The sequence below is a fragment of the Synchiropus splendidus genome, chromosome 2 (genome assembly GCF_027744825.2).
Source record: "Synchiropus splendidus isolate RoL2022-P1 chromosome 2, RoL_Sspl_1.0, whole genome shotgun sequence".
Lineage (NCBI taxonomy): Eukaryota > Metazoa > Chordata > Actinopteri > Syngnathiformes > Callionymidae > Synchiropus > Synchiropus splendidus.
This window is the reverse complement of record NC_071335.1, coordinates 36,944,316-36,971,401: the sequence shown is the minus strand read 5'-3', so window position 1 is coordinate 36,971,401 and position 27,086 is coordinate 36,944,316. Positions and strand designations below refer to the sequence as shown.

Genomic DNA, 27,086 nt, shown 5'->3' with positions numbered 1-27,086 from the left:
AATAAAAATTCTCAAGTTTCAAGATGAGTTTTTTTATTTGTGTGAGAACAAAACACAATTATAATTAACGTCTCCATCATTAATAGTTCTGTCAAACACAGTTAACGTTTCTCGCATTTAACATAAAAACACAGTAATTACAAAACAATTTGCTGAGAAGTGAAGTGACACGACAAGCGTCAATAAGGAGTGCAAAAACATTTTAGGTTTGCAAAACAGTTGCTTTGGTCCAGCTTTTTAGAGTATCACCCAAGATCATAAAGTTCAGCTTCCCCAACTCAAACCAGGGTAAATAAGTGGTAAACTGCCGTCACAGTTGTATATTAATCATCTTTGTAGAGCTAATCGTGTTAGTTTATTATTTGGAGAGGCACATATATACAGACATATATTTAGACAAGCAGATGAGAAGGTGATGTGTGTGTTATTGCTGCGTCTCTGGAGATGGTTCCGTGGAGGTTCTGCTCTGTTGGTTCCGGAGGTGTGCGATCTGCAGTACTGGCAACAGCAGCTGAAATGCGTTTTGGATGTAAGTGGTGCTGTTGGAGCCCTGAGAGAAAGCAAACATCAGGATCAGTGATATTGTGTCACGCAGACCACTGGAGGGATTTCACACAGGTGCCTTGAGTGGTGATCGATTCATCTCCTGGGAATAATGTGGGAGTCACGCCCCCTGCTCACCACTGGAAATCATGAACGCAGCAAGGATCAACAAGAGTGATCAACCTGATCAGAAGTTCTAATGTGGACATGGATACAACCAGAGGCCAGCTGGTTTAGGCCAGGTTTGGCAACCTCAAATGCTGAAAAGAGAAGTTTCTCACCTCCACAAGAACAATATCCACCAGTGGATTCAGCTCCTCAGCTTTCCTCTGACCCTGAATGAGATACCAGAGGTTATCACTGACCCACACCACGATGAATGGCGCCTCATAAATGACATGAAAAATGTTCACACACAACTGAGCACGTACCCCAACAAGAATTAATGTGTCGGAGAACTTCTTGGTCAAACTGTCCACCTCTTTACACATGGCACACGTTAACCTGCAATGAGACATTTCAAATCCTTATTCAGGCTTTTTCAAATGAGCTTGTAACCAGTTTCTGAAAAAACACAGGTATGAATTGAGTTTCTTACACACCTGGTGAGGACGAGGGCCTGATCCCTAGCGGGTTTCTCCTGCTCCTGGCCGTGGAGGATCAGTTCTGCCACCTTGTGGAGCTGCTCGATACTGCGTGCTGTGACTTCCGCCAGGCTGCCCACAGAAGACAGGTAGACCACCTGGTGTAGCAGAGAACAAGCACAGCACATGAATACCGGTAATCTACGAAGAAATGTAGGTTAGGTTACCTCGACAGATTTGGGGTCCATAGTTCCCTCTGTTTCGTCTTTTGCTTCTTGCTTTTCCTTATCTTTATCCAGGTCAGGTTTACTGTCTCCTTCAGCCGCAGTGTCAAACATTTCCATGTCAACACTTTCTGTAGTGACAGGCTCTTCTACCTTCTTCACCCAATCGTACGCTCTCATCCGAGCCTGCAAACACACAACTGCGTCAGTGGCCTTGAGAAATGTCCAAATAATATGTGAGGTCCTTTCACAATCCAAGTACAATTACAACCTCTGCCGATCACAGAGTGGAGAGGAGAGATATTGTGCTCCTAATACGTATGTGTAATAAAGAGAATAACTCCAAATCAGCTGTTTGGAACAGCACTAACCAAGTTTGTTTTCATTTACGACAGAATTTGTTTAGTCTGGCCATTGATCTTCAGTAGACAGTCCTCATGCAATCAGCCCCCCGTTATCTCAGGTAAAAAAAATGATATTTACATTTCATAAAAACAACATGAAATCGAATCACTTAAAGAAATTATCATTTTGGGGACAAATTGGGTGGGAAAAAATGTTTTGAAGTTGTCACATATTCCTTTCTTCTTCACACCGCTCTTGTGTCTTAAATGAACTCGGCAGCGCTACTGCCATCTACTGTCCACTAGAGCTCATTACACTCTGCATGTTCCAATTAACACTATGTATATTAATAATAAACGGCTGGCATCTGCCAAAATGTGAATGGTGGTCTTCGCTGAAATATTTGGGGAAAGTCTATAACAGAAAGGACGATTAGATGGCGTTCTGGACAACCATCCGGATCCAGGGAAAGATTGTGTTCCCTGCAATCTAACGCTGAAGAAATGAGTGGAAGTGCGTTCAAAAGCAACATGTATTCGAGGCTTGCATCACCTTGTTGAGTTTGTCTGGTGTTGCAGCAACATGTAGCTCGAACAGCAGCTCAGTGAGAACACTCACAAACTCCTCTGCTCTCGGCGCTGACAGAAAACAAGACATAAACATGTTATATGAAAGCAAGCTTCAGCAGATAAAGACATACCATGAAAAATGAGTGCAGGCTTTAGTTTTATGTCCTGCTTCACTATATTACGCCCATGATTTGTCTGGACTGCAGCAGCTTGATTCTGAGCCAAAGCACTCTGCATCTCACTTATGATTTGTGAAGCTCATCATAATGGGTGTCGTGAATTTTGTTGAGCAGTAAATGCTGATCTCTGGTCGTGAAATTTGTACAAATACGTCAAGACAATACCATTTAGGAAACCTGTCTTGAGGTGGCTCATTCAGGTTGGTTCATATTACCATTGTCCTTTGTCTCTGATTCATCTTTGCTGCTCTGTTCCTCCTCTGAGCGCATGAAGATGTCTTTAATGGCGATCAGCTCTTTCTTCACCTCCTCCTGCTCTTCCTCTGTCAGCGAGGAGAGGAAGGCTTGCACCTACAGCAAGAGAAACATTCAACCTAACAGGCAAGTCTAAGAGGCAGGTAGGCTGTCTATGTGAAGCCCACCTTCACTTCACTCTCATTGGACAGAATCTCCAGCGCCTCCAGGTGTGACAGACCTTGGTAGTCGTCAAAGAGAATCCCGTAGTGAGCAGTGGGAGCGTTGATCTGCTGACTGCTCAGACGAGCTCGCTCCTTCTCTTTGGCTTCCTTCAACAACTGGATACAAAGACAGAGAAAACAGCTGCTAAGATGGATGCTGACATGTAAGCTAGGATCATGCCTGTCTCAGGTTGGCTCAGACGTAATCCATCTAACCCCAGATGATGTCAACAGAGCATGACCAGGGGCAGACACACACAGGTTCAGTGACCATGACAGAGAGTAAAGAAACTCCTCCAAACAAAGGACTCAAACTAAGTTGTTCACCAACTTAAAACGTAATATGAACTCATTTTTAGTCAGCACCAAAACAAGAATGTTATAAGGTGGGAGCACTCTCTGAGAAAAGAAAATCACAGCAAAAGAGGCAGAAAAGCCCTGTTCCATTTCACTCTCTCCCTGATGAATGATGCCTGTGGCTTATGTAACTTTTGCCAAAGGAAGGTCGCATCACCAGGTGGGGAGATCAAAAGAAAATCTCCTCCGCTTGACACGTGCCTGGCTCAGTGACGCAGTCTTCTGCATCAGAATCTTGGTCTTCTTGAATCCAGGGTCACTCTCAGCGAGGACAGTCATTGTTTTCTTTCCGATGAACTCCAGAGCATCGAGGCCACCACTGATCATGGTCTTGCCCTGACGGACAGAGAAAAGAAGAACAAATGGACACCCAGAATAGAGGAGTAGAACATTGGAATAAAGCTCAAGTTTTTGGAAGTTATGGACTGGACTGGATTTTTTCATTATTTACATGTATTAATTGACCTATAAATACAAGACGCTGAAAAAGCAAAAATTCATCCACTTGCTGATTTTTTTTCTCAACCTTCCCTTGTCCGTATGTTGAATTTTGACAAAAAAAAGAGCATTTTCTTCGTAATAATGTGTCATGTGCATACTTTTGTTGTTGTTTTTGCCCGTGTCTACACACACAGAAAATCATTGAGAAATGACATCAATTTTAATAACAAAAAATATAATTCATATTGAGCTCAGAGTCTAGATTATTTTCTTAGAAGATTCATGTGACAGAATATTGTATCTTATAAACAAAAAAAATATTTGAAACCTTAGAATCATTGATTTCTCTTATATTCTCTCTCTTTACTGTGTCCTTACTTTTTAATAATACGTTGACACAGACTTTGTCCATGTGTTCACAGGAGGCGTTAAGATCCTAATTTTGTTTTAAGAACAGTTTGCTGTTACTGATTTATTTCTTATTTCAACTCCTCTCTCTTGACTTACAGTGTTCTGCACTGCATTGGTAATGGTGGAGAAGACGCCTCTGTTTACAGCAGCAGATGAGACTGTGGGGCTGGAGACATCCTCTATTTCTCCTCCTCCATCTCTCCTCTCTGATCTCTCCTCCTCCTCCTCTCTGGCCTCTTCTCCCACAGAGGTCCTGTGAAGGCGCAGAGCTTCTCCTGCCTTCACTTTCACAGAGGACAGACTCTGACCTGTCCACGCATTTGAAAAAACACGCTGAGTCAAGTCAGGGAAAAAGCACAAGAGAATGGAGTATAAAAAAACCACACAAACACATACCAACTGTGGAGGTGGCGCTGCTGAGAAGAGACTTGCCCCATGAACCCCAGCCACCCCAGCCCTTCTCCGGCTCCTCAGCTGCGCTCTGAACACAAACACATCAGAATCTATTCATACAGATGGACAGCATGAATGGAGTAAAATAAAGTGGCATTGGCCAGAGTGGGAGAGAAAGTTCATGCAACAGCAGCTGCCATGATGCAGAGTTTACCGACTCTGTCACAAAGACAAGAAGCAGAAGTGGCAGTGTGAAGGAGTTCAGTCTCCCAATAGACATGACTGGAAAGGGCTAGTTTAGAAAGGAGTGTATTAGAGAGTCCAGCCTCACATGGCTTGGACAACCACTGAGGTTCATGCATGTACTGTATGAAAGGAGGACAAAGGAGACATGTGAGTAAGGCGCATGATCAAGGAAGTTTGCTGCTGTGAAGAGGACCCACCGAGTAGCTCAGAACACCAAATGATCAGATTTAAACAAACCTCCCCCTCGTGGCCAGCAGCGTCTGCGTCTTCCTCCAGGCTCACTGGTTGATCGCATTCGATCTCATGACCCTTGGACTCTGATGTGCTTGAAAGAGCCGCGTCCTCCATCGCAGACTTCTGCTCAGGGGGAGCGAGGTCCTCCCTGTCCAGCACAACTGCAGGCTGTGGTGCCGCTGAGGGCTGTGTGACCACCGGCAGCACTTCTTGGTCTGAGCCAGGGTCACTGACAGCCTCGGTGGGAGATGTGTCATCTGTTGGAGGGAGAGTGTCTCCAGCTGACTGGGCTGCTTCAGACATGATGATCTGGATTGAAGTAAGACAGAGTTTCAGCCTTCAAACTTGAGGTTCAAAATATAATTTTTTGATTTAGTTTAAAAACATGCTGCAACTTAATCAACCCCAAGACAATGATTAAATAAAAAAATAGAATAATCTAAGAAGAGTAAGTGAGTGGTTTCCAAACAGATCTTATTTGGACTGAAGTGACCTTTTGTGCTAGAGCAACACATCACCAGCATGAAGTCCAGACACGTTTCAGTCAAGATTACCATGTGCATCAATAACGGCTGGTCTAAGAACTGCTCAAGTCACTGAGGAATACTGATGTTCAATTTACAGATACTGTGGCGTGCAGCCAAATTCAGCACACAGTTGATCATTTTTACCGAGCAGTTAAGAGTTTTAAAAGTGCACGCTCAACACTCACACAATAAGCAGAAATACAAGTATATATACACACATCATCTGCCAATTGCACGACAGCAACGTAACAACATTTAGGTGTGGAATATTGAAGACAAAATAAACTATAATAAAAGCTATCGCCATATTGTGCCAAAGAATTTACCCCTGTGATTATCCTGTTAAAACGTTTCTTGTATTTTTAATTGAATGAAACTTAAGCACTGAAGCAGTAAATACTGTGCTCTGTAGCGCCCACCTCTGTCCACTTGTTGTACTGTAGACGTTCTCATCATCGATCTAAACAGTTTATTATAAATCACCACGAATATTAAGTGTTTTTTAATCTATACTAATAAAAAAAGGTGCTGATAAGGCTTCGTTCTAGCTAAACGAAACAGACTTTTCGCATATTTAAAAGGGGGTTAATTCAGCCAAACTCTGAACTGAAACAGACCGATACATCACACACTGGGAGAAAAAAAAAAAAGATAACTTCTACATATTGCGCGAACATTTCTGCAGCTGCTTTGCATCTTTTTGTAAACAAAGTCAAGTCAGTCGCGAGGAGACGTGACAAAATGATCCATTACTTCATTGACATCTTCCGGGCTGTTAGCTCAAAACTACTGTAGTTGACGTGAGGTTATTTCTCAACTATCTGCAGCGACAAACAATGGCAACAATGAAGTTGAAGACAGCGTGACAGTGCAGCTCACCCGCTCGGTACCAGCGGCTCCTCTTCCGCCCCGCCACGTCGGCAGGCCGGGGTAGAGTTCCGACCTCGACAGAGACTGGACGGACGCAAGATAGTTCCTCCCTCCCGCACAGAACCTCGCGTCCGCCGCGTGACCGAGGCTGCGAATGATGACCGTTTTCCCTTATTACCGAGCACACAATACACGGTATCGATTGAGTACATTAAACGGGTGCAGCTGTTTTATCTTGGTTGTTCTACCGAAAAGCAAAGTAGGCCTTGTCTTCCCTGCACTACCCAGAGCCGCATTTATGAAGAGAGTGAGTCAAATGATTGGCAGTGCCTCAACAAAATAAACGTCGTCAAAAATGCATTCCTCCAACGGTCATATCAAAACTTAAAATAACGTTGTAATGGTTTGAAAAGGTTTGGCGTATACTTAAGTCGTGACACTGGCCGGTGATGCACAGCGGCTCGTTGGTCTAGGGGTATGATTCTCGCTTAGGGTGCGAGAGGTCCCGGGTTCAAATCCCGGACGAGCCCACCTTTTTTAATCTCCGTTGGAAAAATCATTCTGTGATTCTCCAAATTAGGTCGACAATTTAAATGAAAGAAAAAAATAAAAGCAGTTTTAAAAACATGTTGCCAGCAGTACTTTAAATGAATGCAGTCAGGTTTAAGGTGCGCTACTTCGTGAGAGTGAGAGCGAGCCTCTTCATCCAACATCACGTTCTTCAGTGTGTCCATGGGTCCGTGGCCCCATCATGAGCACCGCCAATGACGTGCTTGTTCCAGATCCTGCTTTGGCACCGCGTTCTACTGTACAACACAGAGAGCACTGCGGTTGGGAACATCGCTTCTGGAGGCGAGCTGAGGAGCTCAGTTCATTGGGTAAAAGTGTGTGGTCCTCTTTTTTTATGTATTTAAGAAAAAAAAATCATCTCACTAACCTTCACATGCAAGGTGAATATTATTACTCATGATAATAATCGTTTATCTTTATTGAGTGACTGTATTGTATTTTATGAAGTTTTCATTTTGTTTTGTTTTTTTTCACTACATGACATGCCACAACTGGAATTATAATCATTATAAACATCATTAAATATTATTATAATCAATATAAGTAAGAATGAATTATATGGCTATACAAAGATATACAGTAGAGGCAAGATAATGATGCGTATATCTCCACCTTTATTTCCAGTAATATTTATTTTTACATATTTTTCTGAATTATTCCAGCCATTCCTGAGAATGAGGAATTCAAACCCATAAGCTGTGAAATAGCTCCACATGGTTAAGAGACAGTGAGGGTCATGGATGTGGTCATGGAGAGCATGAAGAGGAAACCTGTCACCAGGCTGACTGGTAGTGATGACTCATAAGTTGCAGGATGACAGAGGATGCAACAGCCCTGCAGCAGTACAGGTGAACAGTCAAAGATCCACACAATATTCCTTTCTGTGAATAATATTAATATGTTTATTAAGAGGTGAGAGTATTCTTTTTCAAATAAATGCGGAATGGCAAATAGACCTGCACACGATTCACAGTTCATCAGGTTCCCTTTGAATGAGCAACACAGGTGGAAAAAAGTTGAGTAAAGGCACAGTTTTATAAAAATGTGTAATAGCCATTGATATGAGAGTATCAAAAATCATGCTTAATAGAAACCTTTATTGCCCGTTCAGTCTAATAATCACATAAAATATACATATATATACTGTATATATATTTATATATATATATATATATATTACCACTTATATTAGTCGTCAACAAACTCATACATGTAAAAATGGCGAAGAAAATCCGAGAGCCGATCCACTGAGCGGATACGCTTGACAGTAATTGCATGTGAAACTCTGTGCACAACTGACCGGCAGATGTATGACGGAGAAAAAAACTCAAATAAATTTGGAATGTTTTGTGTATAAAGTGCAAACTCGAAGACAGGAAGTGGCGTCAAGTTGATGTGTAAAACATTGGAGCGCGGACGTCACCTGTAGGTGGATCAAAGCAAATGTTCAGTGCTGATGGATCACGGTTTTCGACTGACTGGACATATTTGCTGGAGACAGATGATTCCAGCCTGTTCAGAAGTGACTTGTAGAAACAAAACTGTCACCATGGAGAGCCCAAATTGATCACGGTGAACTGGATATCACACTTCACGACGAGTAGTGACGATGACCAACATGAAACCAACTGTGGCATCACTTCCTCCCCACAGCATCAATGCCCCGCGGCAAAACATTCACATTTTAATAACACCAACATCGAGAGTTGAACCCACTGAAACCTACTGCTGACTGCAACTTATGTACAAGAAATGTGAGCTTCTTTTTCACTGATTCCGTTCTACTTCATGAAGAAGAGGCAGGTGTGGTGTGTGGAGATATGAGTGGACGTCTGTTACATCCACGCTGGCTGTGGAGGGATACATTCCGGAGAGTTTCACATTATGTTTGCATAGCTTGTGAACAATATCGCAGGCAGAGGAACAGATATATGATCAAGCTTTGTGTGCTTCAAGCAAGAGCCAAAGGAGGGCGCTACACTCAGGCCAGCTGAGCTGCTGAAGTTCCTTTAGAGCCTGGACGGATCCCTGGCCCGATAAAACACCCACAGTTACAGAGATACAAAGTGTCAAATCCCCCCTGAGCAACTGTCCTTCCCCAGTCCAAGGCATGTTGTTCAAGAGTCCAGCGGCAACCTTCACACCAGGAGGTGACGTTTCTTGTGCAGGGCCAGGTGGTCAGAGCGGGAGAAGCTGCGTTCACAGTCAGGACACTGGAAGGGTTTGACTCCTGTGTGTTTGCGGAAGTGTCTCGTCAGCTCATCGGAGCGAGCAAACTTCCATGTGCAGCCTTCCCACATGCACCTGTAGGGTTTCTCACCTGCAACCAGGAAGGCACAGAACGGTCAACAACAGGTTGCCGCACAGCCAGGGTGTTTTCAGGAAGAGATTTATATTGGAATGGCTGGCTCGCAACAAGCCCTCCTGCTTCTTCTTCATTGACTAACTGTTATTTTAAGTGGCAAGCAAGGCGCCCGCTCCTGCTTTCAGTTGATAGATAATAACCGTCTTCAGATGCTTTCACGAGAAGTCCTTTCTACAGAATCAGGTTCAATAAATGCTTTCATTGTCACATGGGACACACTCTAGAGTCAAATCATTTTTACCTGTGCCACGTCTCACACTCTAAAATGCCAAACACACCAAGTCACTGGCCGAACTACATTCACATTAAAGTCTGTAAACATTGTTCCTCCACAGGTAAAAGTAGTTTAAACAGAATCTGATATCGGTGTTCAGAACTGAAGGACAATATCAGCAAAAGAAACCCAAATCCCATTTACCTGCATCAAATGTAGGCATTTTCTGGATTTCTTTAAATTTATATCATATTTATCATTTCTGTTCCCAAAAATACGATTTTATTTAATGTCTATCTGAAATGTAGTCTAAAATAGATTCATAATTTTCCCTGATTGTGTAACAGGAAATTGTCTAAAAGGAGATAATAATAAATTTATTTATTTAATAATACAGGGTACATAAAACTGTATAATGACTTTTTGTCACATAATCAACAGCATCAAATTGATCATTAACACAGTCAACACGTTCAAAAAGATCCATGGACTGATGCGTGAAAGCTGTTTTTCACTCATTAATAAGTCTAGACTCATCCTGTTTTGGGAGGAACTCATGACATCATCATCGGGAAAGATGTAATGTGTTGCCTGAGGTCCCAAGTAGAAGATTAGAAAACGGAGGTTTTGTCTTGTGAGACAGGTTTATTTAAACCAGAACTAACCGGTCATGTGAGGGGCCAATGAACGGCCGAGCCAAGCCAAGAGTTAGACACGTGTCCCATACCAGTTTAGCAAGCTGAGACCTCCTCAACTAAAGCCAGCGAGCTGCTGTGGAAGCTACAGCCAGCAGAGTTAGCAAGCACATCTCACCGGTATGCGTGCGGCGGTGTGCTTTAAGGTGCGAGCTCTTGGTGTAGACTTTGTTGCAGCCGTTGAAGTCACAGCGATGGATCCGTCTCTTCTTCAGAGAGTCTGGAGAGTCTGCGGGCAGAGGGTGACTGGTTCGGGAGTGAACTATGACGGATGGATTGTTTCCCCTGCAGAAAGACAGAGGCGGGTTAGAAAACAATCCGGCAGAGGGCGCTGCTGTCCTGTCGGAGCAGCGATCCAGTTCCCTCTGACTTCCTGAGGAGAAAGAACGTCTACTGAGAAGGAAGTTGGCTCCACCTGACTGGTTCCAGGCAGCTGCGTCAGCGCTCCTCAATACTGGCCAAACTAGCCTCAGCTGCCTCTCCATTTCCATCATCAACAGATGAGGTCAGCGACACTCCCCTATGAGTTGAAGTAGTGCAAGTGCACCCGTAGTATTGGAGCATCTCTGCGCGAGTGTACGTGCTTCTTCAAGGACAACAACAAGTAGTTTGTGTGCAGCTACACGTGACACACACTTTAGCATGTTTGTTCTGCTGATCCTCATGTGTTCACTTGTGTCAGTGAAGTATAGGCAGATTACACTGTCGTGATTTTGTGCATACACCTATGGTATTATCTATATGTTAGTCAGTTCCTGTGTCAGCTTGTTTTATTTGTGAGTGTGATTTGACTGGCGAAGTGAGAGCGTGTCTCTCCATGAGTGAGTGTTAATATTTCAAGACTGAAAGAAACACAACAGTGCTGTAGTGAATACGCCGGTAGTGAGTCTATGCTTGGATATACATTCATTTTACTGAGTTCTGTTGTGTGTGACAGCTTATTTCAGTATTCTGGAAAACATGTGAATACACATGCGTGTGTGTGTGTGTGCGTGTGTGTGTGTGTGTGCGCGCTTGAGTGTGCGAGAGCTCCCACAACACAGGAGTCGAAAGATTGTATTTCAGTCAGATAGTTGTGCATGTACTTTCAGTGCACTTGATCCTCTGAGAGTCAACTGTATGGTTGTGATTCTGGGTGTGTCTGTTTCTGAGGGCCTGTGCGTGTGTGGGCTTGTTTATCCTACTTTGTGGGGACCAATTCTTGACAAAACACTACCCTTTTGAGGGCCGTTCAACCTTCACCCCTAGTTGGACTATTTAACTTTGTGGGGACATTTGGCTGGACCCTACGAGGTTAAGCCTAAGTTTGGTTCAAAGTCCTGGTTAAGGTGAGCCATGTATTTTGAATGGTTAGGTTTAGGGTTATGTCCCCACAAGGACAGAAACACAACAAAACAGGTGTGTGTGTGTGTGTGTGTGTGTATATAATGTAATGTATAGCTATACTTGTGGGGACCCATTGCCAGTCCCTACAAGGTTAAGCCTCAATTTTAGAATCAAAATTTCAAAATAACAGGGACATTAGAATTGAATTTAAGCTCGGTTTAGGCCCTGGTTTAGGTGAGCCACTTGTTTTGGATGGTTAGGTTTAGGTGGGGACGGAGGGGAAAGCATGAAAGTCAATGAAATGTCCCCGCAAAACATAAAAACATAACATGTATGTGTGTGAGTGTGTGTGTGATGAGGGCGTCTGGCTGCACGTGTGTTTTCGTGCGTGCTTGTGTGTGGCAGTTGATAGCAGGTGCTCAGTGTTGAAACATGAATCACTCCACAATCAGTGGAGGAATGTGCCAAATATCCCTTAAGACTTAACACACACACGTAGACACAAGTCAGCGTACCTGCACACCCTCCTCAAACTTCACCATTTGGCAGCACGGGCTACGTGGTAGCTTTACAGCATCACCACACATACTGTACTGTGCTCCGGTGAGTTGCGGTGCATCTATGCATGAATTCTCACGCACCAAAGGGATGATGAAAGTAGTTCCACCCGCATGGTTGGCAGGGTGAAAACAACGCCCTGACAGTGTGTACACCCTGATAACTACAGGATGCAGGAGGGCGGGGCCACACAGCCGAAGTATAATACACACTACCAAACATTCTTGGACTATGACATGTGTTACCAGCATACAGTTATTTCTTCGAGAGTAGGAAGACGTGATATGAAGCCAATCGAATGGTCCATTATACACATGAGGGTCTGGACTCACTCAAACTCCCGCTGTATCCGGATGGCTGTGGACTTCAGGTCATGGCTGCTGTGATGCTCGTGGATGAGTTCAGGACGAGGTTCTGTTTTGATGGACTTGTGCAGGTCCAGCTCCTCTCCTGTTAGCTCCATCGGGTTTGTAGTTTGGACTGCAAAGAACGCAGTTACACATCAGGTCTTCCAAAGACCAGACAAGAGTCTTCAGCGAGAGAACGGCTGGTTAATGTCAGAATAGGTGAGCAGTGAAGACGTCTGTCGCGTCAGACATGAGAGAGTCAAACCACAGCCTGAGTTTGTAAAGCGCAGCAACCAAATACAGAAATAAAATCAGCATCACCACCTGTGATCAAAGACGGCAGTTACCGTCATATGAAATTCAACTGGGCACCTCACCTGTCTTGTGTTCTCTGCTCCGCTGCGCGTCCTCCTCGGTGATGACGTGTGGGCTCACCATGATGGGCTGATGCAGGTGCAGGGGGGAGGGGTAGAGGACGGACAATGGCACCATGACGGGAGACATCATGACCCCTTTACCTGAGCTGGAGCTGATGAGGGGAGCCACCACGGTGGGGTAGGACAGCGATGCTGTGGGCGGCGGGATAACGTGGGAGGGCGAGGATCGCATGTGGGACAGCTGAGGTGAGCACCGAGGGGAGGAGCGGTTCCCTGAGCTGTATGGGGACGGTGGGGAGCTCTGTGAGGAGGCTGGAGAGGAGGAGGAGGAGCAGGGAGGGGAGGAGGACGAGGTGGAGCGCTTGCTGAGCGACAGGTCCACTGGCTCCAGCTGCGCGTGCGGCGGGTTGCTGGGGGACTGAGCGAACGCGTGCATGTGCGTCGGGTGGTAGATGTGGGCCGGGTGGGGGAAGATGACGCCGTACTGCTCTGGGGTTTTCACCAAAGATGAGAAGAAGGACTGCGAAGGAGCAGATGAAGACCAGTCAGATAGCGGGCAAGCTGGAGACCTGTTTTTCAGCTTCACACCAGAGTGAGTGTGAGTTTCCACTCCACTGCTGCTGGGAAGTGTCATTGTATGCAAATGTCCGCAGTAGAGCAGCGGCCTGTTTGTCCAGGAAGAGACGGAATGTGGGAACCAGATTGTCTAGACACCTAACAGTGTTGTGTGTGTATAGGTCAAAGTTAGGGAAGGGAACAAGCCCAGACATGAACAGTGCACAAACACACTTACCGTCTCCATGTCTGTCTTCAGAGGGTAGTCATACATCAGCATGGCTGCTCGGGCCAGGCACCTGCAGATCAAAACACAGCTTTAGACCCTGGATCCAGGTGACTGGCTTCGGCAAGTGGCCGAGGAAAGGGACGTGTCAAGCTGAGTCATGAGGACCAGCGTCGGGAGACAACCTTCACTTTATGACCCGTGAATTTGAATGACAGTGTAACGTTTATTATGTCAGAAGGAGCACTAAACTGAAGATGAATGATCTCCGTTTCCTTCCACATCTGCCTTGAATGGCCACACACCAAACATTCGTCCAAATACTTTTAATAAAAACTTGTTTATGAGACATTGTTCTTGACTTGTCTTAGCTGCTACACGATTTACATTAATCATAATCAATTTAAATGTAAAAAATCCACAATCTTACTGTCAAATAATGTTAACGTAGGGCAGTTGAATACTTAATACCGGGCAACAAAACAACAAATGGTTAAAAACAGAGGACTTTTTAATGTTCCGTTTTTAGTAAGACAATTACGGTGTTTATATATAAGGGCTTATTAATGGCTTTACAGTCATTAATAAGTGATGACTCAAGAGCGGAAGCGACAGTCTCACAAACACACCCAAAAATCGGAGGATTCGCAGGGTGTGTCTGGCTAAGTATAGGTGCCTGAAGTCTGACTTCTCACCGTAAATCACGGCAGACAAGGTGACATTTTTGCTCTCCCTGCCCTCCTCACAGCTCCAGCCTTCACCTCACACTGATCACATATCTATTGCACGGCTGTGTGGCCGAGGCAGTCAGTGAGTGAGACACACGGCTGCAAAAATGGCATGTGTGTGACGCGACAGCCCCGGGGATGGGCTCCCGTCAGAGAATGACAATTATTAACACACATCCTGTTGTGTGTTTGTGGGAAAAGCTGGCTCCATTTACTCAATAGTTCCGTTGTGTTGGCGTCGGTTGTGAAAGTAACCCTAACCATTGAGTACACAGTCCAGAGAAAGGCAGGATTTAATTATTAACAAACATGTGACAAATAAGCACATGTGCAGGCCGTGAGCCGGGGCAGGATGTCGGCTGGGTCAGGAAGGGTGTGAACATGACGGCGGCGGCGGCGGCGGCCTCGCCCTGACTCGGCTCCAGAGAAACAAAGAGTCAGGTGGAGGCTGTGTGTGCCTTTTTTAATCTGGGCTTGAATTGTTTGGCGGTTCAGTTTGAGGTCAAGCCGTTGTTCTATACTGGGTCATGAATTTGGCAATAAGAGCAGCGAGGGAGCACAAACACCACCAGAGCTGACCCACTTGTGCTATAGGAGGGAGCATGTGATGGCAACCAACCGTGTTCATGAATCACGTCTCAAGACCAACATGGCTCCGACAGTAAATCGCCACTTTTTATTAGAAGTTATAAAACTTGAGAAAAATATTAATTCAAATAATGTTATATAATAAATTTATCTATTCAGCATCATGTTAAATCATTCACAATTAAAGTTTTTAAAAACTAATATTTTGGTTTAACTAAAATTAAACCCTCGTATATCATCATAGTACTATGTATCAATATTGTCATGTCAATGTAAGACAGCACTATAACAACAACAAAATAAGTACAGCACAATAATGATGGTATTATAAGAGCCTTTTGTATGTGACAGAAACATGATTTTAAAATAATGTTTCTATCATTTCGGCCTATATATAGCACCGATGTTTAGTGTACACCTCGAAAAGACAACCTCCCCACAGAATGTTTCAAGTCAAAGGGAACATGATGTTGCATATGCGTACTGGTGGAGCGAAAAGTCTTTTGAGTGCTGCCATGTAAACTCAACCGCCTCACAGGAGTTCCTGCAGGCCATATCGTGTGTGGAACTCATGACATTACCACAGCGGACCATCGCCGCCGCTGGAGGGGCGACCTTAAGAAACGTGTAACTACAAACCTACCACAGTCCGACCCACACTGGCTTAGTAAACAGAGAGAGCAAATTGAAACTTGTTGACAGAGCTGCTCTTCAGTCAGGAGCAAATCATTATCAACGTCTGAGATATCAGACGCCAAGAGACAGCAGTGCGACTCTTCCCCAGATCAACAAGAGAGTGAGCATTTAAAACCTGAACTGAAGCCAAGTAATGAATCAACTATGAGTGGATACATTCAATGATGACACTGTGAAGCGACAATTTTCTCGAGAACACCCAAAGACACACACAAGAGAGGTGATGGTTTGGACGCGTGGGGAGGAGCGAGGGACAAAGACCAGGATAAAGGAGAGTGGAACCAGGAAGGTTCATAAAAAGGCAGACTGTGGCAACTCTTCCTGGGAAGCTTCGAAAGACAAAGAAGACGAATACACTGTTGCAACAGACAGTCTTTCAAGCCCAACCGCCCCGAGACTGAAGTTTCATCAGGACATTTTACGAGTTTCCTCAGTATCACACACAGATGACATCATCCTTTATGGCTAGTAATTGTATGTTGCTCTCAAATGCTGATGTGAAGAAACATTTGGAAGCTGGAATGGATTCATGAACCACTTCTCAGCTCCAACCATCAGTTTTCAACGCAAGTTCCGCACAGGCAGCTCTTGACTACAATGAGATTCATTAAAGCAAAGCATACTGCAGCAAGAGAAAATGTAGGCCGTGCATAGGACCGGCACCAGCCTCTCAATGAGACGCATGGTTTTTGGCCGATGTTGCTGTTTTCATGACTAAAATGGCACACGTTCTACATTCTCTGGGGTCTAGAGCTGTGTATTGGCTGGAATCAGGCGATACGACGCACATTCCAATACAGACATAACAAAGTGATACATTGCAGTATGCAAGTAAGGTGATGTGCAGTAGTATTTGTTGAAAATGTTCAATAATAGGCGCATTGAAACTTGCTGCTTTTTTGTTACGCACTTGGTCCAGTTACCACAAGGACCTCTACAGGACGGACGTAGAATTACAGACGCCTCAGGATAGTGCACTTCAGATGTCGACACAGACACACGTGACACACTTCTTCTTCTATTTCTTAGGTCAAAACTTAACACCATGCAATCGCCTCACCAACATTTTCCACAAAGGCCACATCCTCACTGCCATGGCGTAATATACTGCTACCATGACTGAAACGCAAAGCAGTTTGACGGGCTTTAGACAGCAATTGACACGTTGCTGTATGTAGAATGAAGGGAGCCTCATCCAATTTCTTACCTAACCCCAACATGTGCTTCAATTGAAAGCCTAATGCGTCAACATGCAACACTGAAGGCTGCTTTTTTCGTCAGTATAAGACGCAAAAGTCAATTTCCCAAAGTCAATATATCACGCCATGGCAGCGAGGCTGGGTTGGTTTGAACAACTCTGGGCACAAGCCGCATCATAGAGTGAGTTTTCGTAAATGGGAGAGGCTGGTCAAGATGGGGGGCAGTTCTTGTTACGATACAGCACTGCTGCGAACCCTGCCACATAAGATTTATAAAAACACTGGATTGGTGACCGGCAAAGGGACACACAAAAGCTATTCCACAAGTGAATTTCGTAATCATCAGTGTGCAACGTATGTGTGTGTGTGTGTGTTTGTGCATGTCAAGTGTGGTCAGCAAATATTGTCCTTCTAGGTCAGTGGAGCTACTGTGTACTCAATCCCAACCCACTCGATAAACACTTCCTCAACCCTCTCCCGACCCCCCCACTCACCCTTCACCGCTTTTCCTATCTGAACCGCACAAACACACACACTTCTCTGTGCATGATATAGAACAATGTGACAGAAGAGGGAAAATATTGTGGCTACTGGCGCTCCACTCGAGCATAGACACAAACGCAACTGTGCACACACAGATACACACAAAGTTTCTGCTAGCTCAACAGAATGGACACAGTAACTCACAAAGCGGACTAAATTATTACAGACTCACACACACACACGCACAGTAAAGGGCCGTAGATGATGAGATCACCAGAGAGACCAGAAACCTCTAGACAACAGCTTTGTCCAAGAACAAGCAACACACACACACACACCACAGACTCCCCTCCTCGCTTTACCCCCCGCTTTCACCCGCTCTGCTGCTGAGCTCCAGAACATGATCCACACAGAGTGAAGCAGCACATGTTGCTGCGGACTGACCCATGCCTCACTGCATCGTCACACCCCGCAACATGACCCCCTCAGGATGACTCAACAAGGCGGCCAGCTAGTACCCCTTCACCTCCATCTCCCGTAACCAGCCTTTCAGTCGAGCTGAGCTTGAATCAGTGGTTTCATTTCATTATTAAAGTCATTATTAAAAGAGATAATCAGCGGTAATCCAGCCCTGTGCAAGAACATCAGATTTCGTAGCATTTGAACAGAGAAAATATCAAAATTTCCCATGTTTGAATTGAGGAACATTAATCTTAAAAAAGCAATGTTCATCCTCAAACCGTAAAATGAACAAAAACTTACTACTCACTTATTATGCACCATAACTGAACAACAGGTTTATGATTCCATATATTAGTAACAGTATTTGCTGATTCTGATTTTCACAATTTAATTTTTATTTGGTTTTTCAGGCACTACAGTGAGCTCATGGCAACAGCCAGAGATAAATATTAAATCTTGCTAAACCTAACATCTGGACAGTCCTTTGAAAGAAATACTAAGCCAAGTATCATCTTTGTTTGGAGATTATATTTGGCTATTTCAAGTAAAATGAGTTTCTCTTAGAGCTTTCCAATTTAATGTACTTGCTATCATCCATATTAAGATGTTTTAGATGTATTTTTTAAATTGTACTCACTTAAATAACTTGGATTCTCACACTACTCTTTAAACAAGGACTTTCCCCTCAGTTAACTCACAACCTTTATGTCAATGCAGATGCAGGAATGCAAGGTACTAGCTTAGCGCTGCTGTGATTCTGGATGTAGATGAGATGTTTAGGTCACGGGCAGCTTCTTTTCTACGATTCAGAAAGAGCGAGAGAGAGTTGAGCATTGAGTCGTGCGTAAGTACACCATATTTAGCCCTGAAACTTTATGACTGCATGTCTACTGTTTTTGGCGCCATTCCTCAACGACTCCAAGCGAAGCGGTCAAACTTGAGCCGAGACCCTCTCCTGCAGCCTGAAGACCTCAGGGGGAAGCTAGTGGGGGCCAAGAGCAGGGGAGAGGAAACAGGATCCATCATCAGGCACACAAACACACTTCTGAGCCCGCAATCATCTGACATCGACATGCATGCACACCTCTTAACAAACTTGTCAAAGAGAGCAAAGGGTTGAAGCTTTCCAGACGACAGAGGGTCCGGGAGGAGAGGGTCTGCCCCGGAGGACCTAGCGGAGGAGCGGAAGCCCTCAGACTTCAGCCTGGCTGTTATTATTTCCACTCCGTGTGATGGGTCAGGGGGTGTAAAGAAGAGAGGGAGGAGGAGAAGGCAAGAGCTGCTGCGGGGGGCCTGTGGTTTCCTGTCCGACCCCCCCTAACAACAGCGTACCTCCTCATACCCAAAGAATGAGAGGAGAGAGGGGGTAATGGAAGGAGAGAAAGTGTAAAGAAAACAGCCGCTCCGAGCAAACTATGTCGAAATGTAAGTGGAAAGAACAAGGTTGAGACAGAAACTGGGAAAAGAGCAAAGTGGGTTTCCACCAAAGTATGACAAAACTTTTGTGAGCCTCAAACATGAGACAGGGGCGCGGTGGCTCTCAAAGTGGTCCGACCCAGTGGGTCGAGAGACGTTCGGGCACTGTGGGAGCCGGTGTTGGCATGGAGAAGGTCTGGCAACACGTAAGGGCTTTTAAAGTTCACGTCTGGCCCACGTCCATACTGTGCTTCGCTTCCACTTACAGAGCATCAGCGGCTTAATGTTTAGCCCAAATGTTCCCCAGGACATGGCCTTTTTTGTGTGTGCTTTTTGTTCCCCTAGATAAGATCAACGTTCAGAAATAGAGACGAACGGATGGTGTTCTCTGTGTGCAAGGACAACAAACAAGACATGGTGAATAGTCATAAACACTCTTGCTGAAACAAATAGAGGCTGAGAGGGCGCCCTCATTCCACCCCCCCAACATCCCTCTTGCCCCCTCCTCTCTCCCTGTTTCGCTCTCACTCCAGGCTCTAAACAGGATAAGGGCTTCATATGCCAAGTGGAATGTGTGACGCAAGCCTCAGCCTTGAAACAAAGCACAGGAAACAGAGAGACAGAGACCGAGAGAAACACACGCCCACCAGCAGCGGGAAGGAGATGTGGACTGTGAAGGATGAGGAGGGGCCGGGCGGCTCAGGTGCCACCCGACACACACACACACCTGTCGCTTCCGACACTCATTGTTCTGACTTCAGAGCAGCTCCAGACGCTGGATAGAGAGCTCCTTTTCATACTTCTGTCTTGACTGGTCAAACTCCAGTGCACATACAGGCATCTCTTCTCTTCTTTTAAGAAGGTAGAAAGTCCTAAGAGTCTCAGTGTGGAGCAAACTGAAGCCATGTCTCATCAAAGACGGCAATGCTGCACCTGCACGCTAGCAAAGGAACCTCTCATGTGCCTCACCTATGCTAGACTACAGGAACCAAAGGCGAACTAAGATCACGACTCAAGGGGATTTAAAATGTCAGTACAAATCTAGTTTTAACACACATGACATGGACGGCAGGACTGGACAGTAAATGTCCCACAATTCAGTTATACAGTTATTACTTTTTTTAAAACTAATCTCCAAATGATGGTAATCGTTGGCAAGATTTTTGATAAAAGAAAAATAATTACATTGGAAAAAAAACTTTGAAGGGCTCTGGAGAAACAAAATTGAGACAAAATAAAGTGTAAGCAAGATGTGAAAATCTCGCACTCTTAAATAACTTCAGTTCTCACGAAACAATCTGATAAGAAATTTAAATGAAGGAAGTGGATCACACAGATTGAACATGACCACGTTTGTATCCAGTGGCCATTGAGGCAGATCTACAGCAAAGGTTCTAAGCACCCCGTTAATTTCACAATAGCCGAGACACACTCTGCGGGTCCCACTCACTCTGTGGTTCCGTTCCTGTAGTTGGACCTCTGCTTCCGCTGCTGCCGGGATAAGCGGCTCCGAACTCTATTAATTCCCGAAAGAAGTGGCGCAGTCTGTGACAGCAAGTCTGAAAAACAAGTCCACCGAAAATGACGAAACTCGGGATGAGTGTGTATCGGCCGTCTGCGGTGCTCACGCTCTGCTCCTGTCACATGATCCGCTGTCCGTTTTCTCCACGGGGTCGGGCCGTTGGGCGGGACCAGGGCGGGGTCGCGCGGAGTGCACTTCCTCTCAAGTTGAGCAGATGCTTGTTCACTATAGTTGGCTAATATCAAGTTGTTGTTCAGTCTGCATTATAAGAGACAGCTGAACAAACAATACGAATGTACTTTGTACAAATGTACTGTACCGAGTAACACAAACAAACTAAATAAATACATGTAATTAAAACAAAAAAGAAGTAAAATTTAAGAGCTAGAATAAGGAAAATTACAAATCTGTTTAAGTTTAAGTCATCTACTTTATACATGAGTTAAAATGCAATTCTACGTGTCCTGTTTCCTACATTTGAAAATCATTTTAATTACAGATACATTACTATAAAACTACATTGATATGTTTTATTATTAAACATTTATCTGTCAAATGCAATTCACTGCTGTGAGAAACGGGCAAAAAAATACTGTAAAAAAAAAACGACTGTTTAAAATGCTATCAATCATGTTGAAACACAAAAAAGAAAATCATAAACTCAAAAAGACAGGAAAGCAAAGTATACAACAAAATGAATAAACTTGATAAACAGAGTGAAGTCTACCGTTAAATATAAACAGAACATTGACATTTCTGAAAAGAAAAACACGGGGAAAGAAACTGACAAACACATTAAAAACCATAATTACAGAAATGGGCAGGGAAACAATTAAATAAAAATATTTTCTAATAATAAAACAATTTAAAGAAATAAACACAACACAACACAACACAAAACAAATAGAAACCTGATCACTGTTATTTCCCAATCAATGTCCTTTTGTAAAAGAGATGTTTCTCATTCAGCTTTCATGACAAGAAAAGCGGCTCAGAACGCAACAATGTCTGCAAACGTACTGACATGTGCGGCAACAAATGCAATAGCGAGTTTAATAATGACACAGTCAGGGCCCCCTTGGCAGCTGACAGTCTTTTTTCACGTTTACCAAAAGACATGTCAGACGCTGTGCAAAACAGCTGAAAACAGAAAATACTGTCAAACCACATTCTTGCCCACAAACTTTGTTTTCTGCTTGAAATGCACAAATCCATTTCTGTCTGACACTAACTCCATTTTTTAACTAACATATACATAAATAGATTTGGAGACGTGTGAGCCAAAAAAACAAAGTAACTTCTGTCATGGGACAACCCGATCAGATTCTAGTGTACAGAAGCACTAAATGTCTCAGCCATGTTTTCAAAATAAAAGCATGGCTAAGGGTGAGCTGATAAGAAAGTAGTTTTATAACTGGTGATGTCACAATCCGGGCAGCAGCAGGGTTAAAAACATTATTCATAGGCTGATAACTCCTTCTGATCTGACTCATCGGAGCGACTGAACTGGTTACAGGCATGACAATAAACAATTAAATTTGGCAACTTACTTCATTCGCGGCTGTGACACACCGATAGTATGTGCTTCCTTGAAGACTGGTAAATAACTGGTAATTATGTTATTGTTCTGAGATGGAGTGGAAGAGCTGTTAAGTTATAATAGCCACAGGTCGGGCAGAGGAGAGGCGGGACTTCCCTGAATTATAGATCAAGCTGAACAATTTCCAAAATGGAAATTTGATTTTCATGAAAAGTGAGAAAAAATGAGGGAAAAAAAACTCCTCCTCACACAGAAGAATAAGTGATTTTGACCCTGTGGTTGGTTAACTGCTGCTGCAAGATGTTTTGTCTGGTGAAAACCACACACAAAACTTTGTTATTATTATTATTATTACAAAAATATTACAAACATTATTTCTGAAGCTAAATGATCAGCGAATCGCACAACAGTGAAGCGCTTGCACTCACAGCTGATATAACGTTCTCAGTTATTTGCAGCATTTGTGTCAGAGAAGCAAAACAGAGGCAAACTAAGAAGCTTTGACACCATTTGCTAATACCTTCCAGGTTCCCTTTCAGCGATAAATAAATGTAACATTAAGCTTGAAAAGGTAACACTTGACACAAACAGATCAATATGTATATGTTTAACAAATCCATGAAGCTTGATTTGGATTTGGCTTTCACTAGTTTCCCCAGAGAAGTAAATCACCTCGGCACCATTTCTGGCTCCTTCTCCACATCTTTCCAGTTATTGGGTCTGAAATTGTGCTTCAAAGATCTTCAGCTTGTGATCGTTCAACAAGTGTCCGACTCTTAAATACTCCTTCAGTATGAGGAATTCCAGACCTCTTACCCAGCCTCACTTGTCATCTTGTCTTGCCGGGTTTGTCCCGGGACTGGCGCTGGTTGTTGAAACAAGCCATTGTGCAGTGACACCGCTGTTTCATGGTTGGTTTATACACAACTACAGACTTAAGCCTCCAAGTCTGAACACACATCCAGGTCACCTCCGTCTCCAGGACAACTGGAGCGTGGCGTGTTGTGATATCTTCCAGTGAAGAGTGGGAGCATGATGGAGAGCAGGCCGGGCCAGACTTGTTACTGTTCTACTGTCAGGAACAAGTAGAACCTGATGGGTTGTGACTGAACCCAAAGATGTTGAAGCAGAGCTCTGCAGGGTTCGTATTTTGGGGTTGAGATGATGTCAGTTGACAGATGTGACCTAGAATGATAGATGATGTCGTGGTTACTGGTCAGGTGGTAAGACCCCCGAATTGGACTCCTGTTTCCTCACAGAACTGTTAGGGCTAATTTTGCAGCTCACAGGCCTTGTGAGCTACAAACAACAACGTTTATGACAGAGGCGGCAGGCCATTCGCCGTCAGTGGCCCCCAGGCCAGACTTTGGACATGTCTGGAAAAGGGGATCAGGAAATGAGGAATGTGCACTCGAACATTCTCTAGGATGGAGCAGGGAACTAAACCAATCTGGTTGCGACTGGTGTCATTGACCGGGGCCAGGACCCCGGTGTCAATCCAAGCCCTCCAAGTGGTTTGATGTGGCCCTCAAGAGCTTTAAGTAGCTGAGATTATCAGTGTCAACACTTCATCTGGAGGGCACGGTGTATTTTGGCACTAACCACAGAGATGCTTCAGGTTTACTAGCTAACTTCCTGCTAAACAAGTAACACAAGTTACAGACTCTTTTACTAATGTGCATTTAGTCTGTCTGTGACTTGGACTGACATGTTGCTGAGCTGTGAGTATGTGCGAGTGGCTGTCCCCGTTTTGGTGTGCTGTCCAGGGTTTTTCCTAAAGTCGGGGGGAGAGTCCACAGCCGCCTCCACCCCCAAGAAGTCAGAGAAAGCGAATGAAGAAATCACAAGTGACAGGAAATGTCATCGTTTCCAATGAGTTCAAAGGGAGATGGTATCTATTGTCTGTGTGAGGAGACAGGCGAGGCAGCAGAGCAGGAGAGGACACGACTGTTCGCCCAGCAATCTGGAGTATTTGTTCTGAGCTGTGGTCAACTGAGCAAAGTTCATGTCTGCGTGTTCTGACAACATCCTGAGCACTGGCTAAATGCTCGGCTAGTTAACAGACTGAAGACTGTTTGGGCTGTTGGCATGGAAACGGCTTCACGGCAACATTTGCCACAAACTGTTGCAAATGTTCAGTGTGTATTTTGTGTGTTTTGAGCATCAAGTTTAACAACGTGGAGAGGATGAAAAGGCGAAGCAGTAAATTGGCTTCCGATTCACATATAGAAATGTGAGAGTGAGGTGGATGAGCACGAGTCGGCTTGAGTGTATTATGGTCTCCTGGGAAGACAATCGCGTCTCTGTCTCACTCCGGCCAGAGGCAAACACACGGTATACCTTCTCCACTGCGAACAAAAACTCTGTTCATAACCGCCTTTTAAACAAGTTGCTTTGGTGCCTTCCATGTCAAATGATGAGTCAGCAGATGAGAAGACCTGAATGACTTGAACTCAGACGAGCTTAAATGAAAACTGTAATTATCTGTAGGAGTGATTGAGTGGTGTCCCGGATATTGGTCACGCCTCGCGCTCTAGCTTCATCCTGTGGAGAAGGCATGTCCAAAACAGTCGCACAAGGCTTCCAGTTTAACCTTGTGGGGTCCAGCAAAGGGCCCCACAAGGAGGTGTGACTTGTATGACTGACTAGTATAACTATGGTTAAACACACACACCTAGAAAGCATATTCTACACGCAGACACACGCACGCCTACCAGAAGACCCCCTGAAGGAGAAAGCGCCTCACGCCCAGGTAGCAAAGTCTGTGAGTCCTTCATAGGCTTCATTCTAACCAGCACAGAGACGAAGTAGACAGGTTTTTAATTCACTTATCGTTGAAGCCTCTCTCCTTTCCTTTTGTACTGCAGTAGAAACCCAATATGTGGCGTTGGTTGCAACATACAGTTGAATTCATTCCAGAAGCATGTTCGCCACAGGATGGGTAGTCCAACTTCCCAAGGAGCCACATAATAAACTGTTTTGATTTGATCAGGCTTAAAGAGTGGAGGCAATGTAGAATAAAAAAATCCTTAATATGATGCGAAAACAAAAGATCATCATCAAAGATCGTCATCATGCCATGATAATATCATGAAAAACCCTGTTTGATTGTGTCATATTTAATTGTATATACATTCAAATATTGTTAATGCAAGTCATTCATTTTATATTTTCTATCCATTTATTTCAAAATACTCACATAAATGACAAAAGGAAAGAAAGCGAAAAAACGAAAAATAAAAATAAAACTTGAAAACTGAATAATTCTATTTTTTAATGTAGATAATAAAACAATCAAGCAGAGATTGGATTAACAGTTTTACTGAGTTGACCTTTTAAATTCTTTGAGAAGGACTCACCTGGGCAAAGTGCAGCCCGGGGGCCAAATGCAGCCTGATGCCTCTATTTTCGTGGCCCTTTTGTCGTCTATTTTTTTGTTCTTTCTCTTTTAGTCACCACCACCATTTCAGCCCTAACTGGTGGTGTGTTTTTCTTGTTCCACAAAATCCATTGAAGGAATATTGAAAATATATATAAGTAACATGTGACTTACAACCTGCTTGACTTACATCCTCCTGTACTTACGACCACAGCGAGAAGATGCTTTTTTTAAGCACAGCATCCCAGCGTCTCACGCTCACACAGCCATCTACCACTACAGTGGTACCTATAACCCTCACGTCAGCTATTTTGAATGGCATTCGACTTACATCCAATCTGACTTACGACCGGTTGGTCGGACCAGTTGTAAGTCAGATGTTACCTGTACTGAAATAAGTTGCCTTTTTATCTTGAACATCTGGTCCATAGTTATGTTGATTTATATTCTAATTAAATGCATAGAAAATTAAATATTTCAATAGGTTTCACGGCATATTTACACTTCTTAATATCTTTACTCACGTTCAATCTTGTTAGGTTCATTTCGTCCTTGTTATGTAACTATATATTTTGGCTATTTTTCGTTCATGTTTTGTAGTTATCGTTGCCTTTCTTTTGATGGTGGCCCCTCACACCAGTTACAGTTGCTAATGTGGCCCTTTGGGAAATTGAATTGCCCACCTCTGCTGTAAGGGTTCCAGCCACCTAGTGGTTCGAATCACATTGCCATGTGGCATCTCATCTTTTCATTAAAGCTGCATCCATTTTCTTCTGTTTAGGCCCAGACTTCCTGATGCCTCCTCTTACATCTGAGGTGGGCATCTTCAGGGCATCCGGAGGAGGTCACTCACCCAGTTACTATATCTTTGATTCTCCCACCTGTAACTGGGGATTACAGGTGGTGGTAAATGCTCCTTCTCCCCGGGACAGACTGACCTCACCATGACTGAAGTGGCCTGATCATCTCATGCTGCAGGGGATGGATCTCATTTTCAGGATGATCCGAATGCTCCGCCAAGATTTGACCAAGAAGAACCTCAGGGGCAACTATGCAGAAGCTCACTTTGTCTCTGAGACCTCCAAAACTTTCAGAGAGTCGACGGCCTTCCAATGATGCTCACAAGAGTCCAGTTTGTCATCATAATGTGTATGTAAGCGCTGGGGTCAAGCAGTTTTTAGGACAGTGGAGGAATGCATTATGTCAGTGTGTGTGTTCTTGAGTCGACTGCTGAACAAATATAAGTGTGTGTGTGTGTCTTGGGTGGGGGGGCTGTATGAATGGTCTCCACCCTGCAATGACTAGCGCTTCCTCTCCAGGGCTCAGAAATAGTCAACAGACAGTTGCATTGTCTCACAGACCAGCCTGCTGTCTCTGCATGCGGCGCGCACACATGCACACACAGGCACGGACCCCTCTTGGGCTACAGATCGGCCTGGGTTACACCCTGGCTCTGAGG

The 27,086-nt window shown here is 44.2% G+C and overlaps 2 protein-coding genes and 1 non-coding gene across 4 annotated transcripts; 1 reads left to right on the top strand and 2 right to left on the bottom strand.

Moving 5' to 3' along the window:
- Positions 1 to 76: 76 nt before the first annotated feature.
- LOC128754270 (protein NOXP20-like) lies at positions 77 to 6,553 on the bottom strand. Of its 2 annotated transcripts, XM_053856767.1 has the most exons (13): positions 6,391 to 6,553; positions 4,988 to 5,293; positions 4,508 to 4,592; positions 4,208 to 4,419; positions 3,461 to 3,595; positions 2,867 to 3,019; positions 2,660 to 2,795; positions 2,249 to 2,334; positions 1,355 to 1,537; positions 1,146 to 1,285; positions 975 to 1,047; positions 825 to 878; positions 77 to 550 (listed from the first exon to the last, which is right to left on the bottom strand). In XM_053856767.1, the coding sequence occupies exons 2-13, from the start codon at positions 5,285 to 5,287 to the stop codon at positions 425 to 427; spliced, it is 1,683 nt and encodes a 560-aa protein (XP_053712742.1). In that variant the 5' UTR covers positions 5,288 to 5,293; positions 6,391 to 6,553; the 3' UTR covers positions 77 to 424. The 2 variants fall into 2 exon arrangements, with proteins under 2 accessions (XP_053712742.1, XP_053712743.1); XM_053856768.1 differs by lacking the exon at positions 4,508 to 4,592 and having other exon boundaries at positions 4,208 to 4,444.
- A 286-nt stretch (positions 6,554 to 6,839) lies between these two features.
- On the top strand, positions 6,840 to 6,911 carry trnap-agg (transfer RNA proline (anticodon AGG)). Its single transcript has one exon. It is a non-coding gene; the product is annotated as a tRNA-Pro (tRNA).
- Positions 6,912 to 7,825: 914 nt separating this feature from the next.
- LOC128754665 (Krueppel-like factor 3) lies at positions 7,826 to 20,807 on the bottom strand. The gene is made up of 6 exons (XM_053857463.1): positions 20,637 to 20,807; positions 13,627 to 13,687; positions 12,834 to 13,353; positions 12,442 to 12,589; positions 10,344 to 10,510; positions 7,826 to 9,271 (listed from the first exon to the last, which is right to left on the bottom strand). The coding sequence occupies exons 2-6, from the start codon at positions 13,666 to 13,668 to the stop codon at positions 9,090 to 9,092; spliced, it is 1,059 nt and encodes a 352-aa protein (XP_053713438.1). The 5' UTR covers positions 13,669 to 13,687; positions 20,637 to 20,807; the 3' UTR covers positions 7,826 to 9,089.
- Between the last annotated feature and the right edge of the window lie 6,279 nt (positions 20,808 to 27,086).

Coding starts and splice junctions, on each gene's coding strand:
- LOC128754270 (XM_053856767.1), bottom strand. CDS start 5,287: ATGTCTGAAGCAGCCCAGTCAGCTGGAGACACTCTCCCTCCAACAGAT. Junction 3,020..3,460: donor AGACTGCGTCACTGAGCCAG/GCACGTGTCAAG, acceptor CTTTGTATCCAG/TTGTTGAAGGAAGCCAAAGA. Junction 2,335..2,659: donor ATCAGAGACAAAGGACAATG/GTAATATGAACC, acceptor GTTTTCTGTCAG/CGCCGAGAGCAGAGGAGTTT.
- LOC128754665 (XM_053857463.1), bottom strand. CDS start 13,668: ATGCTGATGTATGACTACCCTCTGAAGACAGACATGGAGACG. Junction 12,590..12,833: donor GAGCAGAGAACACAAGACAG/GTGAGGTGCCCA, acceptor CGTTCTTTGCAG/TCCAAACTACAAACCCGATG. Junction 10,511..12,441: donor CGGATACAGCGGGAGTTTGA/GTGAGTCCAGAC, acceptor GTCTTTCTGCAG/GGGAAACAATCCATCCGTCA.